At 39.8% G+C, this 24,237-nt stretch overlaps 1 protein-coding gene across 2 annotated transcripts in view; it reads right to left on the reverse strand.

The window, feature by feature from the left end:
* NOL8 (nucleolar protein 8) overlaps positions 1-24,237 on the reverse strand; it is a 1,174,909-nt gene that overhangs the window by 1,048,467 nt on the left and 102,205 nt on the right. For both annotated transcript variants that reach the window (XM_044077406.1, XM_044077405.1), the window contains exon 3: positions 15,562-15,624. In XM_044077406.1, coding sequence (XP_043933341.1) covers positions 15,562-15,624 — 63 coding nt within the window. The remainder of the gene's footprint in view (positions 1-15,561; positions 15,625-24,237) is intronic.

Below are 24,237 nucleotides of genomic sequence, written 5' to 3' on the forward strand. Positions count from 1 at the left end.
TAATGCTTTCTCTAAACAAAGACACTTCCCTTGGGGTATACAAAATGTGTGGCCTACATATAAAATAAAGAGTACTGGATACATATTGACTGTTTGAATCTTACTAACTCCATATGTATTCAGCCTCCAGTTCCCTTTTTAAATGAAAAATAGCCTCCCTAGTATCGGTTTAGCTTTTTTTTTTAAACACCATTTATTTCTATATAATTTGCTCCTTCCTTTTTCTAAAGATTACTCTTCTAGTTCTTCTCTCTTTTGCAACATTCAATAGTTTAACTTTAATTTATTTAGACTTTGATTTCCCCACTTCTTAAGAACTCCTTTTTTTGGCAGCCAACAGAACTAAACTTAAGGCATTACTAAGTCTAGGTAGTTCAGATCCGCTGTGCCAGCTCAAAAAATAAATTTCCTTACAGCTATTTGCTTCCCCAATTTTTCTGGCACAGTACTCAAAGGAATTTTTAAAATCTGCCAACTAATTACACCCCCAAAACATATGTTCCCAGTTGGCTTTTTCTTCCTCTTCACACCTCCAAATTTGCTATCTACCACAGGGAAAATTATTTGAAGTCTGTTTGGGGTATAATACCTATGCAAACACTTCCAAGCAAGGATCCTAAACATTCTGGACTTCTAGCATACTTGGGAGCCATACATATATCCTCCCATTGTTCTCTTGTACATGGCTTTTCTAGTCTCTCATCCCAATCTTTTCTAACCTCCTCTAATAGGTTCTTGTACAGTTATAATAGGGCTCACTTCACTTTGTCAAAAAGCCTATTTGTTGAATACCTTTTTGTCGAACCCTGTTAGAAGCCTTACTCCATCGAACGTTAATTTAAGTGAATTATTTCCCCAGGAGAAAAGAAATGCTTGGCCAACCAAAGGACCATCACAAAATTCACGAAATTTAAAACTCACCCAAGTGGGGCTGTGCCCCCCAACTGAATATACCAACTCCGAGATCGCACTACAGTGGGGAAAAAGGGAAAATAACGATGATGGCCAAAATAAATTCCTTCAGCTGTTTATTATTGTCCACAACTTCTCTGGTTAATAAAAATATGCCTGACCAGTATACAAGCTAAAGACTAAATTCCCCCTTCTTTTACAATACTGTTTGACAAACTGTTCTATATCACCTTCTTCCCTCCTAACTTCCACAGAAATATTATCTGCTCCTGGAGACCTTCATGAAGACTGATTATACATCACCATTTAACACCTTTATTGAATCACCACTTGTGACACAGGCAAATTTACATTCATACAAAAGTAATCAAAGTATTAACAAATTAACATTAACAAACACTATACCTCACATATATTGCTATATATCATATAACCTATGCAACGTTACATAAATTTCTCAATTCCTTCCCCCCCTTTTTTATACATATATACGCGCACACACACATATATATATATATATATATATATATATATATATATATATATATATATATATGACACACACACACATATATATTACATACATATACACATATATCTAGATATATAACAGGAAACATCTTTACTTATGTCATAAGTGAGGGTTTAATAATCACACATTTATAGAAATGAAAACACACCTTACCGACACAAGTTTCAAGCATTATACATCACAAACTATACACAGTCCCCATTGCAAACATTATACATCACTTATAATCTACCCAATCATTTTCAGTCAAACATTACATAGCTAATTTAAGTCCTGCCTTCTTTTTAATTTCATTCCTCCCCTGTATGTATTGTTCCCACATTTCCAATTTTTTTCCTATGCAGTTTGCTCCTACCCTTTTCTAAATATCTCAGTTCCAGTTGTTTTACCTCTGTTACTGTAAAACCACTACTTCTAATATAGTTCATTTAGATTTTGATTTCCATATTCTATTAACTGCTTTTTTGACAGCCACCACAATTAGACACAGCAAGGCCTTACCATGTCTAGCTAATTCCGATTCTGTATCACAGCTCAGAAAAATAATCTCCCTCGTCACACCAATCCATCCACCCAGTATCTCAGACAGTGCATCCCGCAGGGAATCCTTAAAGTCTGCCAACCCACCGCATATGCATCACCATTTTTATCCCATTTCCTCATACCGTAATTGTTTGTTGTTGAGCCTCACCTAGCTCTAACCTTGGCATAAAGTCTTCCATAAATATTTCCATTTGTGCCATTTCCAAATTTCTTTGTTTAAAATAAGTGTTCATAAAATTTCTAAAGTATCTCTAATACCTCAACAAGATCTCAACTAAAGACTCCAGCCAACAAACGCCATCAATAAAACAAGGTTAATAGCAGAACTACATCTTTTCCTGTAAGCCCACCTGAAGGTAGGCGGCAGGCATAGTTTCCATCCTCACCCTCCCTAATTACTGCAAATCTTATCTGTATTTATCTATAGGTCTAACAATTTAAACGTATCCTCTCAGGCCATTTTTCCTACCCTTGTTACTACCTTGTGGAACCTACAAAAAGATCCTGTCTACAGTGAGCCTTAAGCTGCTGGAATAAAACTAACCCTAGCTGAAGATATAACTACTGCAGAACAGGAAAACTAATCATAAGGTATATTTAAGCTGGAAAAGAACAAAACCTTGTAATATAACCAACTTACTCTTATGCTCAGGTCTAATAGTTTTTTGTGGGCTTACCTGCCAGCTCGGCTGCCCCTGGTCCGTTCGCCCTCGCTATGCTCTGGCTCACTCCGCTCCCCTACCCTTCCCCCAATTCCCACCCACCCCCACATCAACTACATTCATACCTAACCAATTCCCACCCCTTTCAACCTACACCCAATCTACATCCTTCCCGCCTCTTGCAATTCCAAAAACCAATCACATTCCTAACTAGCCCTACACATTAAGTCACACCACCCATACACTTTCTTAGCAATTAACTATTCCCCTGTAACTATGAAAAACTTCCTCCAGCAAATGCTCCTACTACTCTTCCTAGCATTTATCTACCTCACCACCTCCTACAATTACTCTCTACAAAACAACCCCTCCACCCATAAATCCACATTCATTATCACACCCATCCCACCCAGTTACCCCCCTAATAATAAGCCCTACCTTATTAAATACTACACACATAAGCCATACCCTTCTGAAACACATCAACACCCAACCCAAATCAACTGCAACCAATACATAATAATACTAGAAAAGCTAGCAAAACTAATACAAACAAACCAACAACTACTATTAAGGGATGGTGATATCCACCCAAACCCAGGCCCCTATGATACAAATCCCTTAAGTAAGGCACAACAGCTTCCTAAACTCACACAAATTATTATCAGGCCAGCAAATAGTCTACTCCTCCTAAATCTAAACATCAGGAGCTTAAACAATAAAATACATGAACTTCATAGTCTAATCACACAATATCACCCTGACATAATCTGCTTAACAGAAACATGGCTAAAATAAACTACTAAAGATACAGAAATCCTGACACCTGGATACATTATCCTTAGACAAGATAGACTGAAAAAGAAGGGCGGTGGCATTGCTCTGCTTTACAAAAATACACTTACTATAGCTAAAACTGAGTTACCAATACCTCCCTTGGACAAAGCAGAAATACTATTGACTAATCTCAAGATAGGCAACAACAAAACTATCAACTTAGTAACAGGTTACATCCCCAGAGGTAATAATATCCCTATCATGGAAAGTTTATTACAATGGCTACCACAAACCTTGCCACATGAGACTATTGTATTAGGGGGACTTTAATATTGACTGGCTCACATGCTCTTCCCAAGCTCCCACTAATCATATCAACATAGCTTCCTTCTCTCAACTAATCAAAGAACCCACTAGAGTAACCAACAATAGTAAAAAAGGAACTCTTCTACACTGGATTTTACTGAATAAAATTCCTTCCTCCTACCTAGCAGGCACACTTCCTGACTCACTAAGCGACTATCAGGCTACCTTCTTACTTAAACATAACTCCCAATGCCCCCCAACCCCCTATACTCCAAACAATTAGAAACAAAAAACACTTTAACCTATCAAACTTCTTAAATTACCTAAAACTCTACAACTGGTCCCAACGATATTACCTGCCTCTAGATGAAGCCACCAATCACTTTAACTCCACATTTCTAGAAATACTAAATAGGCATGCTCCAGAAAGAACTACCAGAGTTAAATCCAAAGCAGTTCCATGGTTAACTAGGAAACAAGACAAAAAATAACAGAAAGGAATAGAGCCTGGAAAACCTGGAGATCCAACAAAACTCCAAGTACACGGCAAACCTACCAACAGATTAGAAATCTAACCAAAAAATTAGTCAAGCAAGATAAAAGAAATTACTTTATTAACCACCAAAATCAACACATGAACACCACAAAAAAATTCTGGGCAGGATTAAACAGGTTACTATACACTGGAAAAATCACCACTCCACCCCCCAATAACAGGGTTAATGAAAAAAAACATAGATGAATCATTCAATTCTTTCTTTACTGAGACCATACTTGCCCTTTCACAAAAACAAACTCATACCAAAACCACTACTGTCGACCCCAAACCTAATAACAGCCTAACTTTTACGCTTCAACCCACCCCAACCTCCTACATAAGAAAATTACTCTCTCAATTAAAACCAACACTAGGAGTAGACTTCCTCCCCAATGAATTCTTAAAACTGGCAGCAACTGAAACAGCCATACCAGTCTCTATCCTAATAAACAGATCAATCTCTGAAAGCTTAGTACCCTTGATCTGGAAAACAGCCTATATTATACCCCTTCACAAAGGGGGCAATTCTTATGCTATATCCAACTACAGGCCAATAGCTATCCTATCCCCACTTGCTAAAATACTGGAGAAATGTATTCACAAACAATTAATGACCCACCTTATTAATCAAGAACTCATATCACAAACCCAACACGGGTTCCGTCCAGGTCATAGCACAACCACTGCCCTGCTAGCATTCACTGATACCATTAATCACAACAGAAATAATGGTAAGCTTTCTGCAGCCCTTTTCCTAGACCTATCAAAGGCATTTGACATGGTTAATCATGAAAAAATTATCTCCCAGCTTTCTATCTTAGGCCTAGATAAATTGGCAATCTCCTGGTTTAAGAACTACCTCAGCAAAAGACAACAGGCAGTACTATGGAATAACTTGTCTCCTCTCTTACCTGTGACACTTGGTGTACCTCAGGGATCTATACTGGGCCCCCTACTATTCTTAATTTTTACTAACAATCTCTACTCAGCTGTAAATAGTTCAAACCTTATCCAATAGGCTGATGACTCTACACAAAAAAAAAACAGGAAAATTTTCACTCAGTCGAAAATTGGCTTACTGAGAATGCCTCGATACTCAACCCCCAAAAAACAACTAAGCTCCTCATATATTTCATCCCTCAATCACTACTGCCCCCACCACCTCCTTTACTATCCACTCAATAAACGGGACCCCTATTTCACCTGACAAAACTTCTAGGTATCACTATTGATAAGCTCAAATTTGATGCACACATTAATCTGGCCATAAAAATACTAACAAAAAGCTGGGAAGTCTCTACAAGCACAAATCATTCCTGACCCAGAATGCTAGAACTACAATAGCACAAACACACCTTCTCTCAACTCTACTGTATGCATCACCAATCTTGAACAACCTATCCAAAACAGAAACCAATAAATTGACCTCCTGCTATAATCAGATAGCCAAATTTGCCAACAACAGCTCCTTCAGAACTCATTACTAACAAAACCTAAAGCAACTGGGTTGGCTTGCACTACCAAATCTACTAACCTATAAACCAGCTGGTTATCACACACAAGCTACTCAATCACCCAAGCACAACACCTTCATTAAGAAACATAATCCAACAGTATTCCTGTCCTAGGCAACTCCGCTCCATTACTGTTAGCAGTTACCAGATCTCACAACCATGCTGGCGACTCCCTATATTCTTCTTCCATAGCCAAAATCTGGAATTCCCTGCCTACATCCTTAACCCTAGAAGCATCCCTTTCTAAATTTAAAATAACTCTCAAATCTTACCTCAGCATAAAATGGCTATGTCCCTGTTCCTCACCAGACTAATACTTGCACCATGTCTACACTACTGTAATTCTTGGCTTAACAAATACCTCATGTTTTATCCTCATAAAATTGTATACCACAACTGAAGAATGTTGGCATATCTGTGTTATTCTGCACTATGTATTGTTATTTACATACTTCTTGTCAACTGTACCTCGCTGATGCTTACTTCCTTTATGTGTGCCCAATTACATACATAATGGGCCCAGTTGAAATATGTATCCTTGAATTATCTGTGTGTCTGTAAATTGTCTCCTTGGAGCTTTTCTCCCCGGGCCTCCACTGAAAATGGACATATATCCAGTTGGACTATCCCAGTCAACAAATGTAAAATAAAAATAAAAAAAAATAAAAAAATAAATAAATAAAATCTCTAGCTATTTTTCTTGTTATGGGCTCCTTAAATTTGGCAACAACCCTTTCTACTTTCCGCTGCCCCAACCACTCTTAACAGTTTGTGTGCTCCAGAGTTAACAAAATAGTCACTTAATATCAATCTTTATAAACCTGTGCATATTATCTAGATACTCCCTTATTTTCTCTTTTAGTACTCTGCATCTGCTACTCTTCCTGTTCTAAGAGAGATGTTCCTTATTCTGCAATACTTTAACCTTTGCAGCCCCTTATTCATATTACTTCTTAACCATCTCTTTCTCTCTCCGAGTTCTACACTATTTTTAAACTCAGATTTCATTTTATCCCACTCACTAGCTATAACTTCTGAAAATGTCCACTACTCATTTCTAAAATCCTCTTTATCAGGTAGATGGGAAAGTGCCAAAGTCTCATTTTTACTTTACTACCCTGCATTGTTTAGTTAGGGCATGATATGAAACTTTACTGGACGTCTGTTGAAGGTGTCTATTAAATGTACACGTTTCTGTGAAATAATTTCTATCTAGTCTATTCCAGTTATTCTACCTTATAAACTGCACGAGTTCCTACTAATCAACTCACATCTTCCACACTAAATATAGTCATAAATTTCTTCGGAAACTTACTCTCTTGTTATATTTTCCCTTCTAAGTTCCCCTGATACATCCTCACTACTGCAAATCACTTTACAGTCCCCATCCGCTAGTAATATTCCCTGATGAAAGCTTAGTTTTCCCCAAATTTTCTTAAGCTCCATAATAGCAGTATTAGGTGGAATATGAATACATGTCAGCGTAATCCACCCTTGCCAATAGCCCCTTATTACCACAAATCTACTGTTATTGTCTTTTCTTAGTCTTGTTTCACTATAGCAGTCCTGCTAGCAATTAGTATAATTACTCATTTTGCTTTATCCCTGATTTTCTGATAACTATTCATCACATAATCCTTTGTGAAATTCACATATTCATCTTTCCAAATGAGTCACCTGCAGCACTGCCATTTGCACTCTGCATTTCTTAATCTAATTTAATACTCTTTTGTCTATACCAGTTTGTTTGTGTCTTTCGGCTTTTCCAGGTTAGGGGTCGCCACAGCGGAACTCCGGTCCGCTAATGACTGGTGGTGGATTTTTATGTACCGGGTTACCAGCCCTGACACACAACCTTCAACGAAGGCATGCCCCATTCATGTATGCCTCCACACAGAGGACGCTCTAGCTGAGAATCAAACGGGACAACGTCTTGCTATGAGGCGACAACGCTACCGCAGCACTACCACCGCAGTATCTTTTTGTCTATACCAGTAATAGCTTTAGTCATGATGGCTACACTGTCAATATCATCTTGGAACTTAACTACCCTTTTTGTCTATACCAGTAAGGGTAGTTAAGTTCCAAGATGATATGGACAGTGTAGCCATTATGACAAAAGCTATTCTTCCCTAGATTTTGTGTGTGTGTGTGTGTGTGTGTGTGTGTGTGTGTGTGTGTGTGTGTGCGCGCGAGCATGTCTATGTGTATGTTTGTTTGTCTTTCGGCTCTTCCTGGTAAGGGGTCGCCACAGCGGAACTCCAGTCCGCTAATGATTGGCAGTAGAATTTTACAAAACGCTACGTGTATGTATATATGATAACTTTTTTAAATGTGCAATTCTGTTAACTGCACACACTAATGTTAAACAGGCTGATCTTTTATATAGTTATTTCTGATCATCCTATGTCACATTTTAAGGCTTTTTATTTTAATTAAAACCTTTGAGAGAAAGAAAACATTTGCAGACCACCACCCCTTTCAATTTCTTAATATAAACGCATAAAACTATGTAAATCATCAAAAATGAAGTTTAACCCTCCAAATCTACAGCTGCAACCACAGGCATTACTTAACCTAAAATTAAGGTCACCCATGCTAAAGTGAATGCTATTCTCTTACAAGGATTGTTTATCTCTATAATTTTATCTCCTCCTCAGCCTGTTCTACATCCAAACACATATACTTGATCCTCCAGGAAAAATATTCTGAAGACAGCTGACTACAGCAGCTTAAATCTCACACCTGCCTCTCGCTATTCCCTGATTACTGGGATACATTTGCTTCTCTTTATCTGGTGTACAGTGAATAATTTTCCACAAGCACACTATTGAGTCCAATTTTTAATATGTATCCCTTCTGCTACAGTTTTGTCAAGATCAGCTCTTTCTGTTAATTTGGCTGCATCTTTAACACAAATCTTGGCCACTTTCTCATGGCCAGGTTTAGAGCATACACTCAACTGTGTCATTTCAATTAACAAATCCTGCTGTGAAATACCAGTCCAGTTGCTTATTTGTGTGTTATATTATGTTCCTTCCAGTTTCGCTTGTACAGCAGCAAAATATTAGGTTCTGACTGCACACTCTCTTTTAACTTTCCCATTTTGGAAAAAAGCTCTTCTTGAGAAAAAAAACTCATACTCAGCCAGCCTTTTCTTCATTTCACCCTTTGATTTTTTGTAGTTTTATCAGTTCATCTGAATAGCGAAACAACTTCTATTTCTTCCACTCTTTTGTTATTTCAGCAAATGTACTCACAGGTGATAACAAATGAAAGAGTGAAGGTGAATATTTGATTTATTTTTTCCTCTAAATAACTGGAAGTCATCTCATGTATCAAAGTGGAACCTTAAACTGCTTTTTGCTGAACAGCTGTGGGATTCTTCCCAGCCATTGTCTTCTCCTCACCTTTTCTGGTTAATTTTTTTCAAGTTCTCTAAAATTTCTTCTTTGCTGGCACCCAGGCAGTGTACTTACTAGCCAGTAACTGAATTTTACTAAAGCCAACAATGTTACTGACTGGCTCTTATTTCGTAGTTTTTTCACACTGGGATTACTGAAATTAAGCTGATCTTGTAAGACTCCATTGCTAGTTTTAATATTTTCTGTCTAGTTTCCTCCACATCTTCATTGCAGCTGTGCTCCTTGTAATCTGTATACCTAACTATATATCTCATCCTCAAGCCCCGGAGACAGAAAAAAAAGAGAGAGATTTTTGCACTCTCTCAAATGCCGGCAAGTTATTCTTAACGATCACATTAGTTTTGGCTTCATTTATTTTATAACTTTCCAATCTCCCAAAGTTATCTAAAATTTCAAACACTCTAAGTCTTTCTCTCTGATGGGAAATGTGTAAGATGGTCCCTCTCCACAAAGGTGGTGCCTCAACGGATCCTGGAAACTATCGCCCCATAAGCTTGACTAGCTTGGTCTGCAAAGCTATGGAAAGGATCATCACGGACCTCATAAATAAAGATATTGGGGACATACAAACACTGGATCCTACCCAGTTCGGCTTTAAGGGCAGATCCTGCCTCTTAAACCTGGTTGATTTCTTTGAAACAGTCACCAAGGCCATTGACGAGGGGAAGGTGGTCCACACAGCCTACCTGGACCTCACAAAAGCCTTCGATACAATACCCCACTCGGGCATTATAGATAAGCTCACCAGCTTAAATATAAACGCCTATATCACTAGATGGGTTGCAAACTGGTTCAAGGACAGAACCCACATGGTTAGAATTGCTGGAGCCATGTCAGACTCCAAACCAGTTACAAGTGGCATCCCACAAGGCTCAGTCCTGGGACCTCTCTTGTTCGGTATATATTTCTCGGAGGTACAGGCCAACACGGAAGGACTGTGGCTGACCAAGTTCGCAGATGACTGCAAACTGGGCGCCATAATCGACTCTCCAGCCGACACAAGCATCCTCCAAAAGGGCCTCATAGAAACAGGCAACTGGTGCCAGAGCCATGGCCTCAAGCTAAACGCCAAAAAGTGTATAGTCATCCCATTTGGCAAAAACAAAGTGCCCACAAATTACCACATAGGTGGTAATCCATTAAGTACAGAAGAAGTAATTAGGGACCTGGGGACCCAAGTTGATAGCAATCTCTCATTTGACAACCACGTGGCCAAAGTGGTTAGAAAGACATTTTATATAGCCCACCTAATCATGAAGGGATTCACATCTAGATCAGGGGAGGTCATCATGCCTCTTTACTCATCCCTCATCAGGCCCATAATAGAGTACAATGCCCCTTTTGGGATGTACCTTACCAGACACCTACAGCAACTGGAAACACCTCAAAAGTACCTCACCAAGAGGATCAAAGGGCTCAAACAGATGCCATATGCTGCCCGGTTAAAGAAACTCCAGCTCTACTCAGTGGCATACCGCCTGCTCAGAGGCAATCTGTGCCTGACGTATAAAGCCATGTCCAACCCGGAATTAATGGACATGCTGCACCTCAGAAAATCCAAATCCCATCGAGCTACGCGCTCGAGAGACTTGAACCTCAGCACTGAAATAAACAGGACATGCTGCAGGGACAGATTCATAACCCAGAGGCTCCCTTCACTCGAATAAAATCCCAGTCCAGGTTAGGCAGAGTCCCTCATTGACTCTCTTCAAGAAGAATCTTGATGAGTGGATGGGAGATTGTAGGTTTACCCCGGGTATCACTTCTGTGTCACTGTTAGACAGAGGCACAGTATACTAACCTCGAAAAAGGGCATAGCAAAATTAATTTAAAATGGGTGGCGAAAGCCAAACACACTCTGGCTAGGCTTATAAATGCCCTAGGCAGATAGCCTAGTATGAACCTATGAACCTATTACATTGCCTGCATATAGTGCAATCTTCTCCATTTCATTTCCTGCCTTCCGTAGTCTTTTAATTGATTTTTTTTTTTAATCACCACACCTAATGGTTCTAGATACAGAATAAACAATAATGGGGAGAAGGGTCATTCTTTGTCATGTTCCCTGGGACAGGTACTCTACCCCCCCCCCCCCACCAAACACCCATTTAAATTTTTTGGCTTTTGCTCCTTTGTGCATTCTTTCATAAAGATTTTGCTCCAACATAGCAAGAAATGAAATTTCTCCATGCATTTTGCAAAAAAAACTTAAGCTAACCCTATCAAATGCCTTTTCTGCAACTAATCCAATTAATATCAATAGGTTCTTAAGACACTTCATCTTATTTTATAAAAATTGTTTACATTGTCAGTCCTGCCTACTGGACTAAATTTCGTCTAGCTATGACTACAAATGGTCAATAACCTTATAGTGCACAGGATGTTAAGATACATGAAATGGAAAGATAAAGCAAAAGTCAAAATAACAACCCAGGAATATGAATTAATGGACCCATGTCAGGATACACAATGAACTTACCTTCTTTTGTAGGTATGCATGCTAGTAGCACACACAAGGGTGGTACCATTTAATAGAAAAATTCTGCTTGCATTGGACTGTACCTCAATATTTTCATAGTAAACATACAGTGACTATATGTTCAATTTACATCAAAACTTAGGAATGTTAAGGTCTCTAAAGATTAGAGTTTCCAGTTTTGTTAAGACAGTATGTTATTTGTGTGTACACCTGCATAGCATGCGCGCTTGACTTTGATTAGAAAGTTGCAAAGATACTCTGTATCTAAATTTGCTAACACTCAAGTTATGCTTTATTGTGCCTTATTACACAACCAAAATTGTCACTGTACATTAGAAGAGTTTTTACTTTGGAAATATACAAACAAATACAACATTAATATTCTGAGTGAATCTTGGACCTCATAACTAACTATTGTTTTACAGGCAGTATTTTATCTGAGGGGAGAGTTGACAAATCTGGGCAGGAGTTACAATATTACCAAATTAAGAGCCAAGTTATTTCTAATGAAAGAACCTCAAAAATTAGGATTGTTAAATAGCTGTTTGTTAGTGTTCCTGATCTCCCAAGAAGGGTTCCTTAAAAAGCAGACTACCTTATTTATGAAAAGCTCAGCATCTCTTTAATGTCACTGAAAGAGCTTGTCACTAGGTATTTCAAACATTGATGGACTTTGCTCAGATTCCTTAGTGCTTGATGAATGACCCAGACTTTATTTAGTTCAGCATGTCACTTTTCCTAAGAAATCACTATCACAGTATTACTAATTGACAACTTAGTCGCTTTTCATGGGCTATCTGTGATATGCAATTTAAAAGTAATTGATCACTAGCCACTTGTTACTTATCGAGTGCTGTTGCCTGCATGGTGTTTGGCTCCCTTTTCTAATTTTTGTGGCCTGTAATAGTAAGTTTTTTTTTTTTTTTTGCAGAAGGAGAAGCCCCCTGCACCACAACCAATATGGGAGGCTGCACCATACACCCCTATCATCAACTAACTCTGAGATTGATACGCCTCTGGAAAAAAGGAATACTCAGAGAGAGAGAGATCTTTGTCTTAGTACAAGTCAACCAGTACAAGTCAACCCTCATCTTCACACATTTAGTCTTGCTATTCCAAAACCTGTACTTTAGTCTGAGAATTTAAATAACTGTTACGGTTTCATCCACAAAGATAATCAGAAATTTCAGATTCATCAGTGTATGATGTTTGCAATTATTTAGCATCTAAAATCTAGACAGAATTTTAATACAGAAAATTTAAGTCAAAGATTCTGAAGCGTTTTGCTCCTGCACAGACTTGTACTTAAATGGAATGATAATAAAACTGCTCTTCTAAATGTTAACTGAACAAGAAAATCAGTTATACAAAATAAATCAAGCAGTAATGGGTCCAAATTTAACACAACTAAAAATCTTTGTAATTATAAGTGTTATCTGAAGAAATAGAATTACTTGAGAAGTTGAATAGAGCTATGCAAAGGGAACTGTGCAAAAACTGAATAAACTTCAAAGGAAAAATAAATTGGGTTCAAATGGTAAATCCAAATATTCACCTTAGATATATTTTTTAAAGCCTCCACTCGTGTATATTTTTTAAAGCCTCCACTCGTGTATATTTTTTAAAGCCTACACTCGTGTATATTTTTTAAAGCCTACACTCGTGTATATTTTTTAAAGCCTACACTCGTGTATATTTTTTAAAGCCTACACTCGTGTATATTTTTTAAAGCCTACACTCGTGTATATTTTTTAAAGCCTACACTCGTGTATATTTTTTAAAGCCTACACTCGTGTATATTTTTTAAAGCCTACACTCGTATATATTTTTTAAAGCCTACACTCGTATATATTTTTTAAAGTCTCTACTCATGTTTGCCAGCTATCAGTTATGATGACCGAGTCACACACTCAATTCTACAAAAGCCTCAAACAATACTTCATGCACAGAAGTCATCTGTGCAGACACAGGAATTCTTCTCCCTAGCCTGCTTGATCTGACCCGCTTGCAGCAGCTTTGAGAGATGACAGGCTACCAGTCTTGTAAGGGAGGGGCATCTGCTAACTAGAAGCACATCTCTCTGGTCCAAATTCTGCAGGCTGCACCACCTACAGCTCCCAATGGATGTCACCTCCCTCCCCTCAGGATGGGTGACTAATATGATGATCCACTCCCACCCTCCTGGCCCTTTCCCTCCAACTTTCATGCCTTCTAATCAAACACTGGTTTTCTGGGTCATAAAATATTCATTAAAAACCACAACAGTTTATCTAACATTTCCGCTGCAGGAGGCAGGAAAGATTTATCAACCATTTGCTTTTCTTTTCTTGTCTGTAGCCAGATTTTTATGCTAATAAACATGGTATAGCTGCTCCTGTTCTGACAGAACTGATCTTCATTTTTTTAAAGTTAGCCATTAGTAATTTAATGGAGCAGAAAACAGATTTTAGTAGTTGCCTGAAAAACAGTCCTTATGCCTACCTACATTCAAAAAACAAAGAGGGGAGAAAGATTCACTTAAGACCCATCATCCTACAGCTCTCAAAAAGCTCAAATTATCGACTGGGTAGTTCACAAAGCTGTGCTTTCATGCTTCAGTGCTGGCGGCTAACAGAGTTTTTCATAATGTTCTAACAAAGGATGGTTCTACAGGAGTAGACCATTTCCCCCCAGGGGAATGTCTTGAGTTCCTTAATGGAGCTCATTTTCATTTTGGTTGTTATGTCTACTTTACGAGGATGTTAAATTAGCATCAAGATTATTTTATATTGATAATAATTGTTTTTCTCACTTCTGGTTATGACGGTATGTTTGCTTTAAGAACCAGAGACAATGATTTTTTTTGAAAGCTTCAAGAATGGGCTTTGATCTAAATGGGCTGACCTGTCTGTATATTTAAAGGTTTATATTTGAGGTCACAGTTATCAGTAGAAAAAATATACAAAAACTTGCATACATCACAACTTGCCAAATTATACTCTATTAAATGAGATAAAGATAGTAAAAGTGTTGGGCAGTGCACCGATTCCATCAATTTCAGACAATGTTTTTTTTTTCTTAATTCTGCATATGGGAAGAGTTAATGTTATAAACCTCATGATGTTAGGCCATGCACACTTTATGTTACAAGCCAAAATTGTATTCTACACATACATATTAATTGAAAAGCTGTAGGAGTGCATGTCTGCTCGATTTGAGAACTGATTACTGGTTATGGAAACTGAATTACAAGATGTTCCATTATGAATCTCCAAGTGCTGTATCACATCTATAGGATGTACGTGCTTTAAAGGACAAGGGTGTTCTTCCACGGTATGGAACACACCCTTCTTCACAAGTAAACCTACAAAGTTGATCATTTACCCAGCTGTCATTGCAGGAAATTATATGTCTATGTTACAATACATGAGTGCAATGAAGAATACTATAGTCCTAAGTCATTTCTTTCTTGATCTGACCAAAAACAATGAGTTTTGGGGAGTCAAATCTATAAGCAAATACAAAAAAAAAATGAACAGCATGTCTTCTGGCGATATTAAGATAGTTTGATGGAGACCTGCTTTAATGAAAAGATGCTTAGATATGTCTCAGTAACAGACCACTACAGAGAAGCATGCTTTTTACATATAGATATGTTCCAAAAGCTGAGGGATTGTTATTTTAAAGTTAGAAATAAACTGCTAAAGTCAGAATGTTAGGGAACTCCATATTAGACACTTGGTTTTATCAAGTATGATATACTGGAAACATAACCTGGGACCAAAACATATGCCCTTTACCAATTAAAAATGTGTATGATTGAAGAGAACATTAACATTGTTGAACACATCCTGTAAACCACAGTAATTTAGTCATTTGAACAATAGTACTTACACTTATGGAAGTCAGGCTCAGAAATGTTAATGTTGAGATAGCCAAACGTCTTCACAGGAAGACCTGCAAAATGTGAAGAAATATTATAGTTACAATTATGATCTATGGCATCTTTTAATATGCATCAGCAGCTTAGGTTTCAACACCAGTGCTGTTAGCAAAGACAGAGTTGCAATCTTGGCAAAGGTGGGAAAAGGATTATGAAGTCACACAGAAAACATCCTCTTCTTACACCAACAACAAATGATGGTGCAAATGAAACCACTGAAAATATGATGGCTGTTCAATGGGGCCTTTACAGATTAAATTCCAAGACAAGGGAAAAGTCTATGAAATGAAAGCAGTATGATGCACAGTCTGCTCCTCCAACTCCTGGACTTCACACCAAGCATATCTAGGCTGCACTACCTGAAAACTGAGAGTACCAAGAGGCAAGTTGCAGCATCAAGAAAACATAGGAAGCAGCCCACCAACGCTGTGTGACAGAAATGGGAAAATAGGCGGGCAGAGAAACAGGAGTACAGTAAAACAGAGGCTGACCTGAAACAGAGTCATTGGAATAAAAAAAAAGTCATCAAATTGCACAATCCTTCAGTAGTGATCTTAAGGAGTAGAAAATAGGGCAAAATTAAAGTGTACACATTTCAAAACCGTATACAACACAAACCCAATGGAGCCTGTGAAGTGAAAGGAAAAAGCAGCATACAACATGCTGACCAGAACACTACCAACTGTCCCAGTGGAGGGGTAGGTACCTAACTGCACTCGTAATGTGCCAACAATTGATCAGTAGGCTATGGCCTTGAACATAGCAGAGCTGTTAAAAACTAGGACTGGGAAGGTGTGAGGTTATCTGCTGCTAGATGTCTTCAGAGTAGACTAATTTTACACAGGTAAGTCAGCAGTGCCAGACCTTGTACTTTCCCTGGCTACTTAAGTGTGGATAAAAACATTACATGCAGTTTTGGGTTTTAAAAAGTTAAGGCATACTAGAAATTACTCCACAGCAACAGGGGGAAGGAGATGCAACAGTTGGGCTCAGTCTTCAACTGTCCCAATTATGGAAGAATGTACCCATTTTCAGGCCAGAGTAATCTCTGCACATGATGCACCTATTTTTGGAAGGATGTCCATATTTTCTGGTTTAATTTACAACTTCACAAAAGCTTCTGAATTTGTCCCCCCATCACAAAATTCTAAAGCACAGCAAATCACATTACATGACCAACATACTAGTGATAAAAAGAAGTTAAGTCTTACCGTAACATTCCATCTGTGTTGTTGATCTTATCCTTAACTGTGGGTTTGGTTCCGTATCTATGAAACAACTCATCTGCTATTCCAGCTCGCGTCTCCCAAAAACTCTCGAGCTTAGCCCTGCCGAGAAAGCTCCTCACAAGATTACCTCAGATCAAGTTTGCATAAGATAGTGCCAGACAAGAAATAGCAGATCAGAGACCATATCTGTATTCATAAAGGAATAATCCAGTTGTTAGGGTTAGCTCCATTTCACTAAGAAGACAAAGGCAGGGGAAGGAGGGTGGGAATGTCAAGGAAAAGTGAAGACTGACAACACAGATGGAATGTTATGGTAAGACATAACTTCTTTATCTGATGTTGTCAATCTTCACTTAATCCTTAACTGTGGGACAGAGTCCCCAGCTACCAAAATCTTAGGAGGACTCACTGGAAGACTACTCCTGAGCACCATCGAACCAAAAGATGCTCATCCCCTAAAGACCATATCCAGCTTGTAATGAGTAATAAAGGTATGCGGGGATGCCCAAGTAGCCACTGCACATATGTCATCTACAGAAGCTCTGGCATGGAAGACTGCAGAAGCAGCTATAGCGGTCGTAGAATGTGCTTTTACAGGTCTCGGCAGTTGTACTTACTTTTTGTTATAAAGATTATGCAGTCCTTAGCCATCTAGCCAGAGTAACTTTAGAAACTGGTTTGCCCGGAGTAGCAGTAGAGAATGAAACAAACAACTAATCAGATTTTCTGAATTCCTTTGTTCTGTGAAGGTAAAAACGTAATTGTCTGTGAACATCTAGCAAATGCAGACAATATTCGCCTTTGTTTGAAAATCTGGGAAAATACGGGAAGCTGTATAGCTCAATTAAAATTATTGTCAGATACTACTTTTGGCAAAAAGGAAGGATTTCTTTGCAAAGACATCCTATCCTTACGAAAGATTACGTAAGACAAGGGTTGTAACTCAGATATTCTCCTAGCAGAAGTAATAGCAAGCAAAAAGGTTTGCCAGGATAAAAACTTCAAATCACAATTTGCTGATCACTCAAATGGGGGACAAATCAAAGACTGTAGCACCATATTCTAGTCCCAAGGTGTAGACGGATCCTTGTATGGAGGTCTCAACAATAGGCTTCCTTTCAGAAAGGCTTTACAAAGTTTGTGCGACATTACAGCTGTATCACTTAGACCATTATGAAAATTTGACATTACCGCTAACTGAACCTTTATAGTTGAGGATGCCCCTGCATCGAAAAGCGATGCTAAATATTACAAGACTTTATGAACTGGGTAAAGAATACGGGTAAAAATTACTATCTGTAGCTCATTTTGAAAATGTTTGCCAATTGTTGCTGTATAATTGTCTAGTCAAATGTTTATGAGAGGCTAGAACAATTCAATGAACTGGGCCGAATGGCTAGAATGCCAGGCAATCATTGGAAATGGAGAAGCCACGCAGTGAGCTTGACATTTTGAAGATTCAGGTGAATGAGTCCCTTTGGATGGGACAATAGGTCTGGAGCTGGGTCCAGCATCCAAGGTTTCTCAATTAAGTGAGTCCACAGAAAGGGAAACCATATCTGTCAAGGCCAGAATGGGGCAATGAGAATTATTGGGTTCTTCAACCTGATGGCTTTCTTCAGAAACTGAGAAATGAGAGGAATCAGGGGAAACGCATACAGTAGACCAGGGGGACTAATCATGAAGGAGAGCATCTCTCAGTGAACTCCCCTAGTGGGGGGGAGAAATCAGGGCAAAATAGCTGCTGCACTTGTTGTTCAGGGGGATGCAAAGAGATCGCAGCAGGGCTGGCCTCATCGACAAAACATCCATTTCCGCTATGACAGGGTTGACCACTCGTGAATCATTAGAATGCTCCTGCTCAATTTGTCCGCGATCAATTTGGAGCACTCTGGAATATGCGCTGCAATTAGAAAGCAGTCAGATGAAATTTCCCATTGCCATACTCTAAGTGCTTCTCGACAAAAAGGGTAAGATCTGGTTCCTCCTTTTTTGTTGATATACCAAACTACTAACATGTTGTCTGCTTGGAATGCAATTGTTCCTGAGGGGAGAGCTTCTTGGAATGCTTGCAATGCCAGAAGCACTGCCCTTATCTCTAGAACACTGTTGTGGAAATTGGCCTCTAACCGGGACCAAGTGCCTCAGACCGTCTTTCCCAGATAATGCCCTCCCCCACCCTATCCGGGGCATGTCTGTTGTCACTATGCCTTGGGGTACGGGAGGGACAAATGGATAGCCTGATAGAATGTCGCTGGAATGGAGCCACCAACTCAGGTACTTTTTGCATAAATTGATCAGTACTTGATGGGACACTGGTTGATTCAATTGGTTGATTCAGTAATGACCATTGTGACACCAAAAGCAATTGTAGGATTCACATGTGAAACATCGCAAGGGCAACTAAGGTGATGGTGGCTGCCATAGATCCTAGAGTCTGTAACACCAGTCTTAACAGTCACTATTCTGTTGTGAATAATCTGGCTGACTTGTGATTCTATTCTATGAAGTCTTTCTTGGAGTAGAGATGCGATACAGGTGTTGTGTCTAACACCACCCCTATGAACTCTAAATGTTGTGTTAGCTTTAGATGTGATTTTTCGTAGCCGACAGTGATCCCCAGCAAAAAGCAAGTTTGAAGAACGTAGTTCCTTGCCTGGAGCAGTAGATGCCTGGTGGTTGTGGTAATGAGCCAGTCATCTAAGTATCAAAACACATGGAATACTTGTAGTCTGTAGTGACCTGTGACCACTGCCATGCATTTGGTGAACATCCTGGTGGCTGTGGTGAGACCAAGGAGTATGGCTCTGAACTGATAATGACAGTCTCCCAGCCAGAAATGCAAAAATCTTTTGGAGAGTTTGTCTAATTTTATGTGGTAATACACATGCTGAAGACCTACTGAGCACATCCAATCATTTTTCCCTAAGAATGGAAGAATAGAATGAACTGTGACCATCAGGAATTTGGTCTGTTGAACTGAATTGTTCAAGACACTGAGATCCAAAATTAGAGTCCAATCCCCTGTTTTTTTTTTCTGGCACTCAAACAAATCTTGTGTAAACCCTGGAACATATCTGGTCTGGAGGGACTGCTTGGATGGCTCTTTTCTCGAGCAGTTTTCTGAATTTCTAGAACTGCTGCATCCCTGTGACTGGGTGGAACATCTGGGATTCTTTCTGGTTGTTTGGGTTGTCTTGAGAAGGTAATATTGTAACCTCTAGTTACAATCCTCTGCACCCAATTGTCCATTATTATGGTTAGCCAGGCAGGTATGTTTAGGGAAAATCGGCCCCCCGACTGCCTCCAAAGGAAGGCAATCAGGCCTCCATTCAGGAACACTGATAAAAGTTGCCAGAGAATGAATCCCATGACCCTTGAAAGTGAAAAGCTGTGGTACCAGATGGTCATTACTAAAAGACATTTGGTTTAATCGCTGGTGTCTGCTGTGTTTTTTTCAATGAATCCCTGGAACCCTGATTTTGCAGGCTCCATCCAGCTCTATCACAGCGTCTTCCATTGTAAACCCCCCCCCCTCTGCCCCAGGGGGGGAGTTGCTGCCACGTGAGTCCTGGAAAACCTTAGGGATATTTTGAATCATAGCGTTCCAGTCCTCTGGTTCCTGGGGTAGGGCTGTTGAGGTGTGGAAAAGTGTACTCCCATGGCAGAAAGGGTCTTTCCATCCTTCTTACATCTGGCAATAGTCTCTAACTTTGGGGCCAAAAAGGGATGTTCTGTCAAAGGGAGCACTGACCGAAGAAGACTTAAATGGCTCCGTAAACTCTCATAAGTGCATCCAAGCATGTCTCTCATGCCTATGCCAGAACCCGCTGCACTAGCTGTCCCTTCAGCTGAGTGTGGAATGAGCCTCATGGATGAATTCCATATTGTCAGCTGAGAAGCTACTTTAGCCTGAACCCCCCTCAGCTAAGGTTCCTGTTAGAGTGTGTCTGATAGCTCCTTTACCAGATCTTATTGAAGCCTGGTGAAATGCGCCATGAAGTTCAAGGACCTAAGTGTGAAGGTTGATGAAGTGTATACTAGCTTCCTGAATCTATCCAATGTCCTAGACTCCTTATTAGGACGACAGATTGTAGGACTTGCATCAGCAGGTTCCTTCTTAGTGGCTGCCGCTATCACCATGGCATCTACTGGAACCCCTTTAGCCCAATGTTGCTGATCTGCAGTAAGTGACAAAATACAGTCTGGTCTCTTAGGAATTGGTTCAATGGAATCAGAAATCTTCCAAGTCCGCTGCGTAATCAACTTAATTAGATCGTCAGTAGGCAAAGAGATCCAAGAAGTAGATGGTCAGGCATGGAATGCCTCCAGGTATACGGACTCCTCTGAGGAAGGCTGTTGATAAGTCCAGCCACCCCTCTGTTTAAGGATCTCTAGGATGTCACCGAACAAGACCTCTTCCGGGTGTGACCTTGGGGAGTTTTTCTCTTCAAAGTCAGTATCTTCTGTGCAAGACTCTTCAGGGGAGTCCAAATGCTTCCTCTTGCAATTTCTCTCCTTGGTGGGATGGGTTGGGGAGGTGTTTGAAGAGGACATGGCTGCAGCGTTTGTATCCTGAGGCTTGCATGTCTGCTGTCCTGAGGTGGAGGCTGAAGGTAGCTCTGGATAAGGGAAGGGCAGGGATGCAGTTCTGGTGACAGAAGAATTGACTGTGAGCCGGTTAGTTAACAAGGCCCTCTCTATGGCTCGGAAAGCAAGCCCCTTCAATAGAGGAATGGGATCCTGGAATCAAAATAGACTCCTTCGAAACCGTGGTCCCATCCTGCCACCAAGGTAGCCACCCCCGAGCACGAAGCCAGTCTCAAACTTGTGTGTGCCAAAGCTCCGAGAAGTATGGATGGCTCTGACAAGATCGGAGTCGATCCACACTCCCCAGAACCGACAACAAAGCTCCAACCCGGAGAGGTCTCCGGTTCTGACAGAACCAAGGAGGTCAGGGTAGTGATAGGCACCGGAGACATGGCTCTCACCAGCGCCGATACAATCGATACTGGGATTGTCGGAACCAGGGAATCCAAATGCTTAGCTGGAGTCAGAGGAGGAACAAGAACCAGGTTAGAGATATATAAAGTTCCAGAGCCAGAAGTGCTAGGAACCAAAGAAGTGGCTAATCCCCTAGTCTCTAGGAGCTGGTCCACCAGTCTCAGAACATCAGACTCTGTGAGGCTCTTGGTGGAATGGACCAAACAAACCAAAGGAGACCAGGGTCTATCCAAGAATGCGCTTGGCAATTGGTCTACAAAGGGGTCTATTTGCACAGAATACATTCCGCGGGGCAAATCTTTAAATGAAAACTCCTTCAGTGCCAAAATTGGTGAAACGGAGGAGGGGAAAAGGTCTGATCCGAAGTAGTGGGTACCAGGATTTTCAGTGAAGATAGAGGCACTGACAGCACTCGTGATGATAGTCTATTTCTATTTGATTCTGCTGAAACTGTGGAAACTGGGGAAGACTTGGTCTTCTTTATAGGCAGTTCCAACGACACTGTCGAAAACAGAGCGGCTCCTCCTCTTAGAACCTTCGTGCGTGGAGGAAGAAGGGGAGTTGACATCCATTTTAGAAGCAACGGATATGGCCTCATCAAAACTAGATTTTATCAGGCCTTTCAAGATGAGCTTATTTTTCCTCTCTACAAGGGCCCGGTGACTAAAGCCATGAAAGCTGGCACAGTCTTCTTATAGGTGCACCAGGCCCAAGTAGTAGACACACAAGGAATGTTCGTCTGAGTTCAGCAATTTACGATCACACTTCTGGCATCTCTTGAAGCCAGAAGTGCCTTTAGTCCTCTCAGCTACGTCAAAAATGCTCAGACACACACACACACACACACACACACACACACACACACACACACACACACACACACACACACACACACGACAATGGAGAATTTGAATAAGGTTTTTTTTTTTTTGGAAAGGAAAAACATACCAACGATAGCACAAAAGATTTACCACAATGGTAATAAGATGAGAGGAAAGAGATAACAATAATAGTATGAAAGATTACTGTAAAGGTAAGTAGAGGGATGGAAAACATACCAACGATGGCACAAAAGATTTACCATGGCGGTAATAAGATAGGGGGGAAAAGAGATAACAATGGCATGAAAGATTACTGTAAAGGTAAGTAGAGGGAGGGACAACTACCAACGATGGTAAGCAGGAGAAACACATTAATTGTGCTAAAGAAAGAGGAGCTGGATAAAGAATAAGATTTTAGAGAATCAACTAAGTTAAATAACAACAGTTATACAAAATGGCTAGCTTGAGAGCTGACAGAGGAACACGTCTGGCACTTAAAACTGCAAACGAGACCTGAAGCAATCTTGAGAGGAGCATTCTGGGTAGAGCTAAGCTTGAGAGTTTTGGAAGGTGCGAGATGGAATAATAGCCAAGTCAGTTCCGAGTAACAGGATTAAGTGGATTGACAACATCAGATCAATAAATTAGAGGATACAAACCTTTTATCACATTTTTTTCGGATGCAAATCTAAGTAACATTGTGTGGTAGAATTTGTTAATATGATTCATTATGTATATGTATTTTCACTGCCTCTTTGATAATGTGCTTAAATTTTCCATCTTCTTTGTCACTCTGTTTTTGAGACATTTATGAGTATTACATATTCCTAATGGAAGCAGGAAAAGGCATGTACTGTTAGATTTTCAAATGTTACGATAATTAAATTTCCAGATTTTTGTTTGAATGGACCTATTCTTCAGGGGCCTTTGTACCTATTCTCAAGTGTGCAGGTTGAGAGGCATGGGTGGGCTCTCTCCCTCTCTCATCCTCTGCACGTGCAAAACAGAGATAGTTACAAGCAAGTATGGCAGGCTTAAAAACATGACAGGGACTACAAAGGCACAACTACTGCTAGACTAGGCAACACAGACAAGTAAACGCCAAAAAAGGAACTAAGAGAACAAAGTATTAAAAAAAGTGAGCAACAATACACCATAACAGAACAAAATGCCAAATGGATCCCAGTGACTGCCTAAACAAAAGTTAGGGAAGCTATATAAAACTTAAACAGGATATAGGTCACTCAAAAACAAGATATGCAAATAATGCAAGCAACAGTGATCAAAAATTAAATGCAGTGAAGTATTCTATCTTCTAAAATAATGTTACTTGAAAATGCAGAAAAACACAAACTGCAAAAATTGTGTTTATTATGGGGGCAGAGGCAGAGACTCATGTATTTGTATAAATATTAAAAGTAACCAAGGTCACTGCACACTGTGGGAAAGGGATAATCCCCACGGTCACTACCATACTCATTAGCAGAGAGCAGTACCTCTAATGTAGCAACCATAAAAAGTGTTACATACTTACCATAACTTGGAATCCGTGCTATCTAGTGTCATTCCTCAT

The sequence above is a fragment of the Protopterus annectens genome, chromosome 7.part0, assembly GCF_019279795.1.
Source record: "Protopterus annectens isolate FY-2018-M chromosome 7.part0, PAN1.0, whole genome shotgun sequence".
NCBI lineage: Eukaryota > Metazoa > Chordata > Ceratodontiformes > Protopteridae > Protopterus > Protopterus annectens.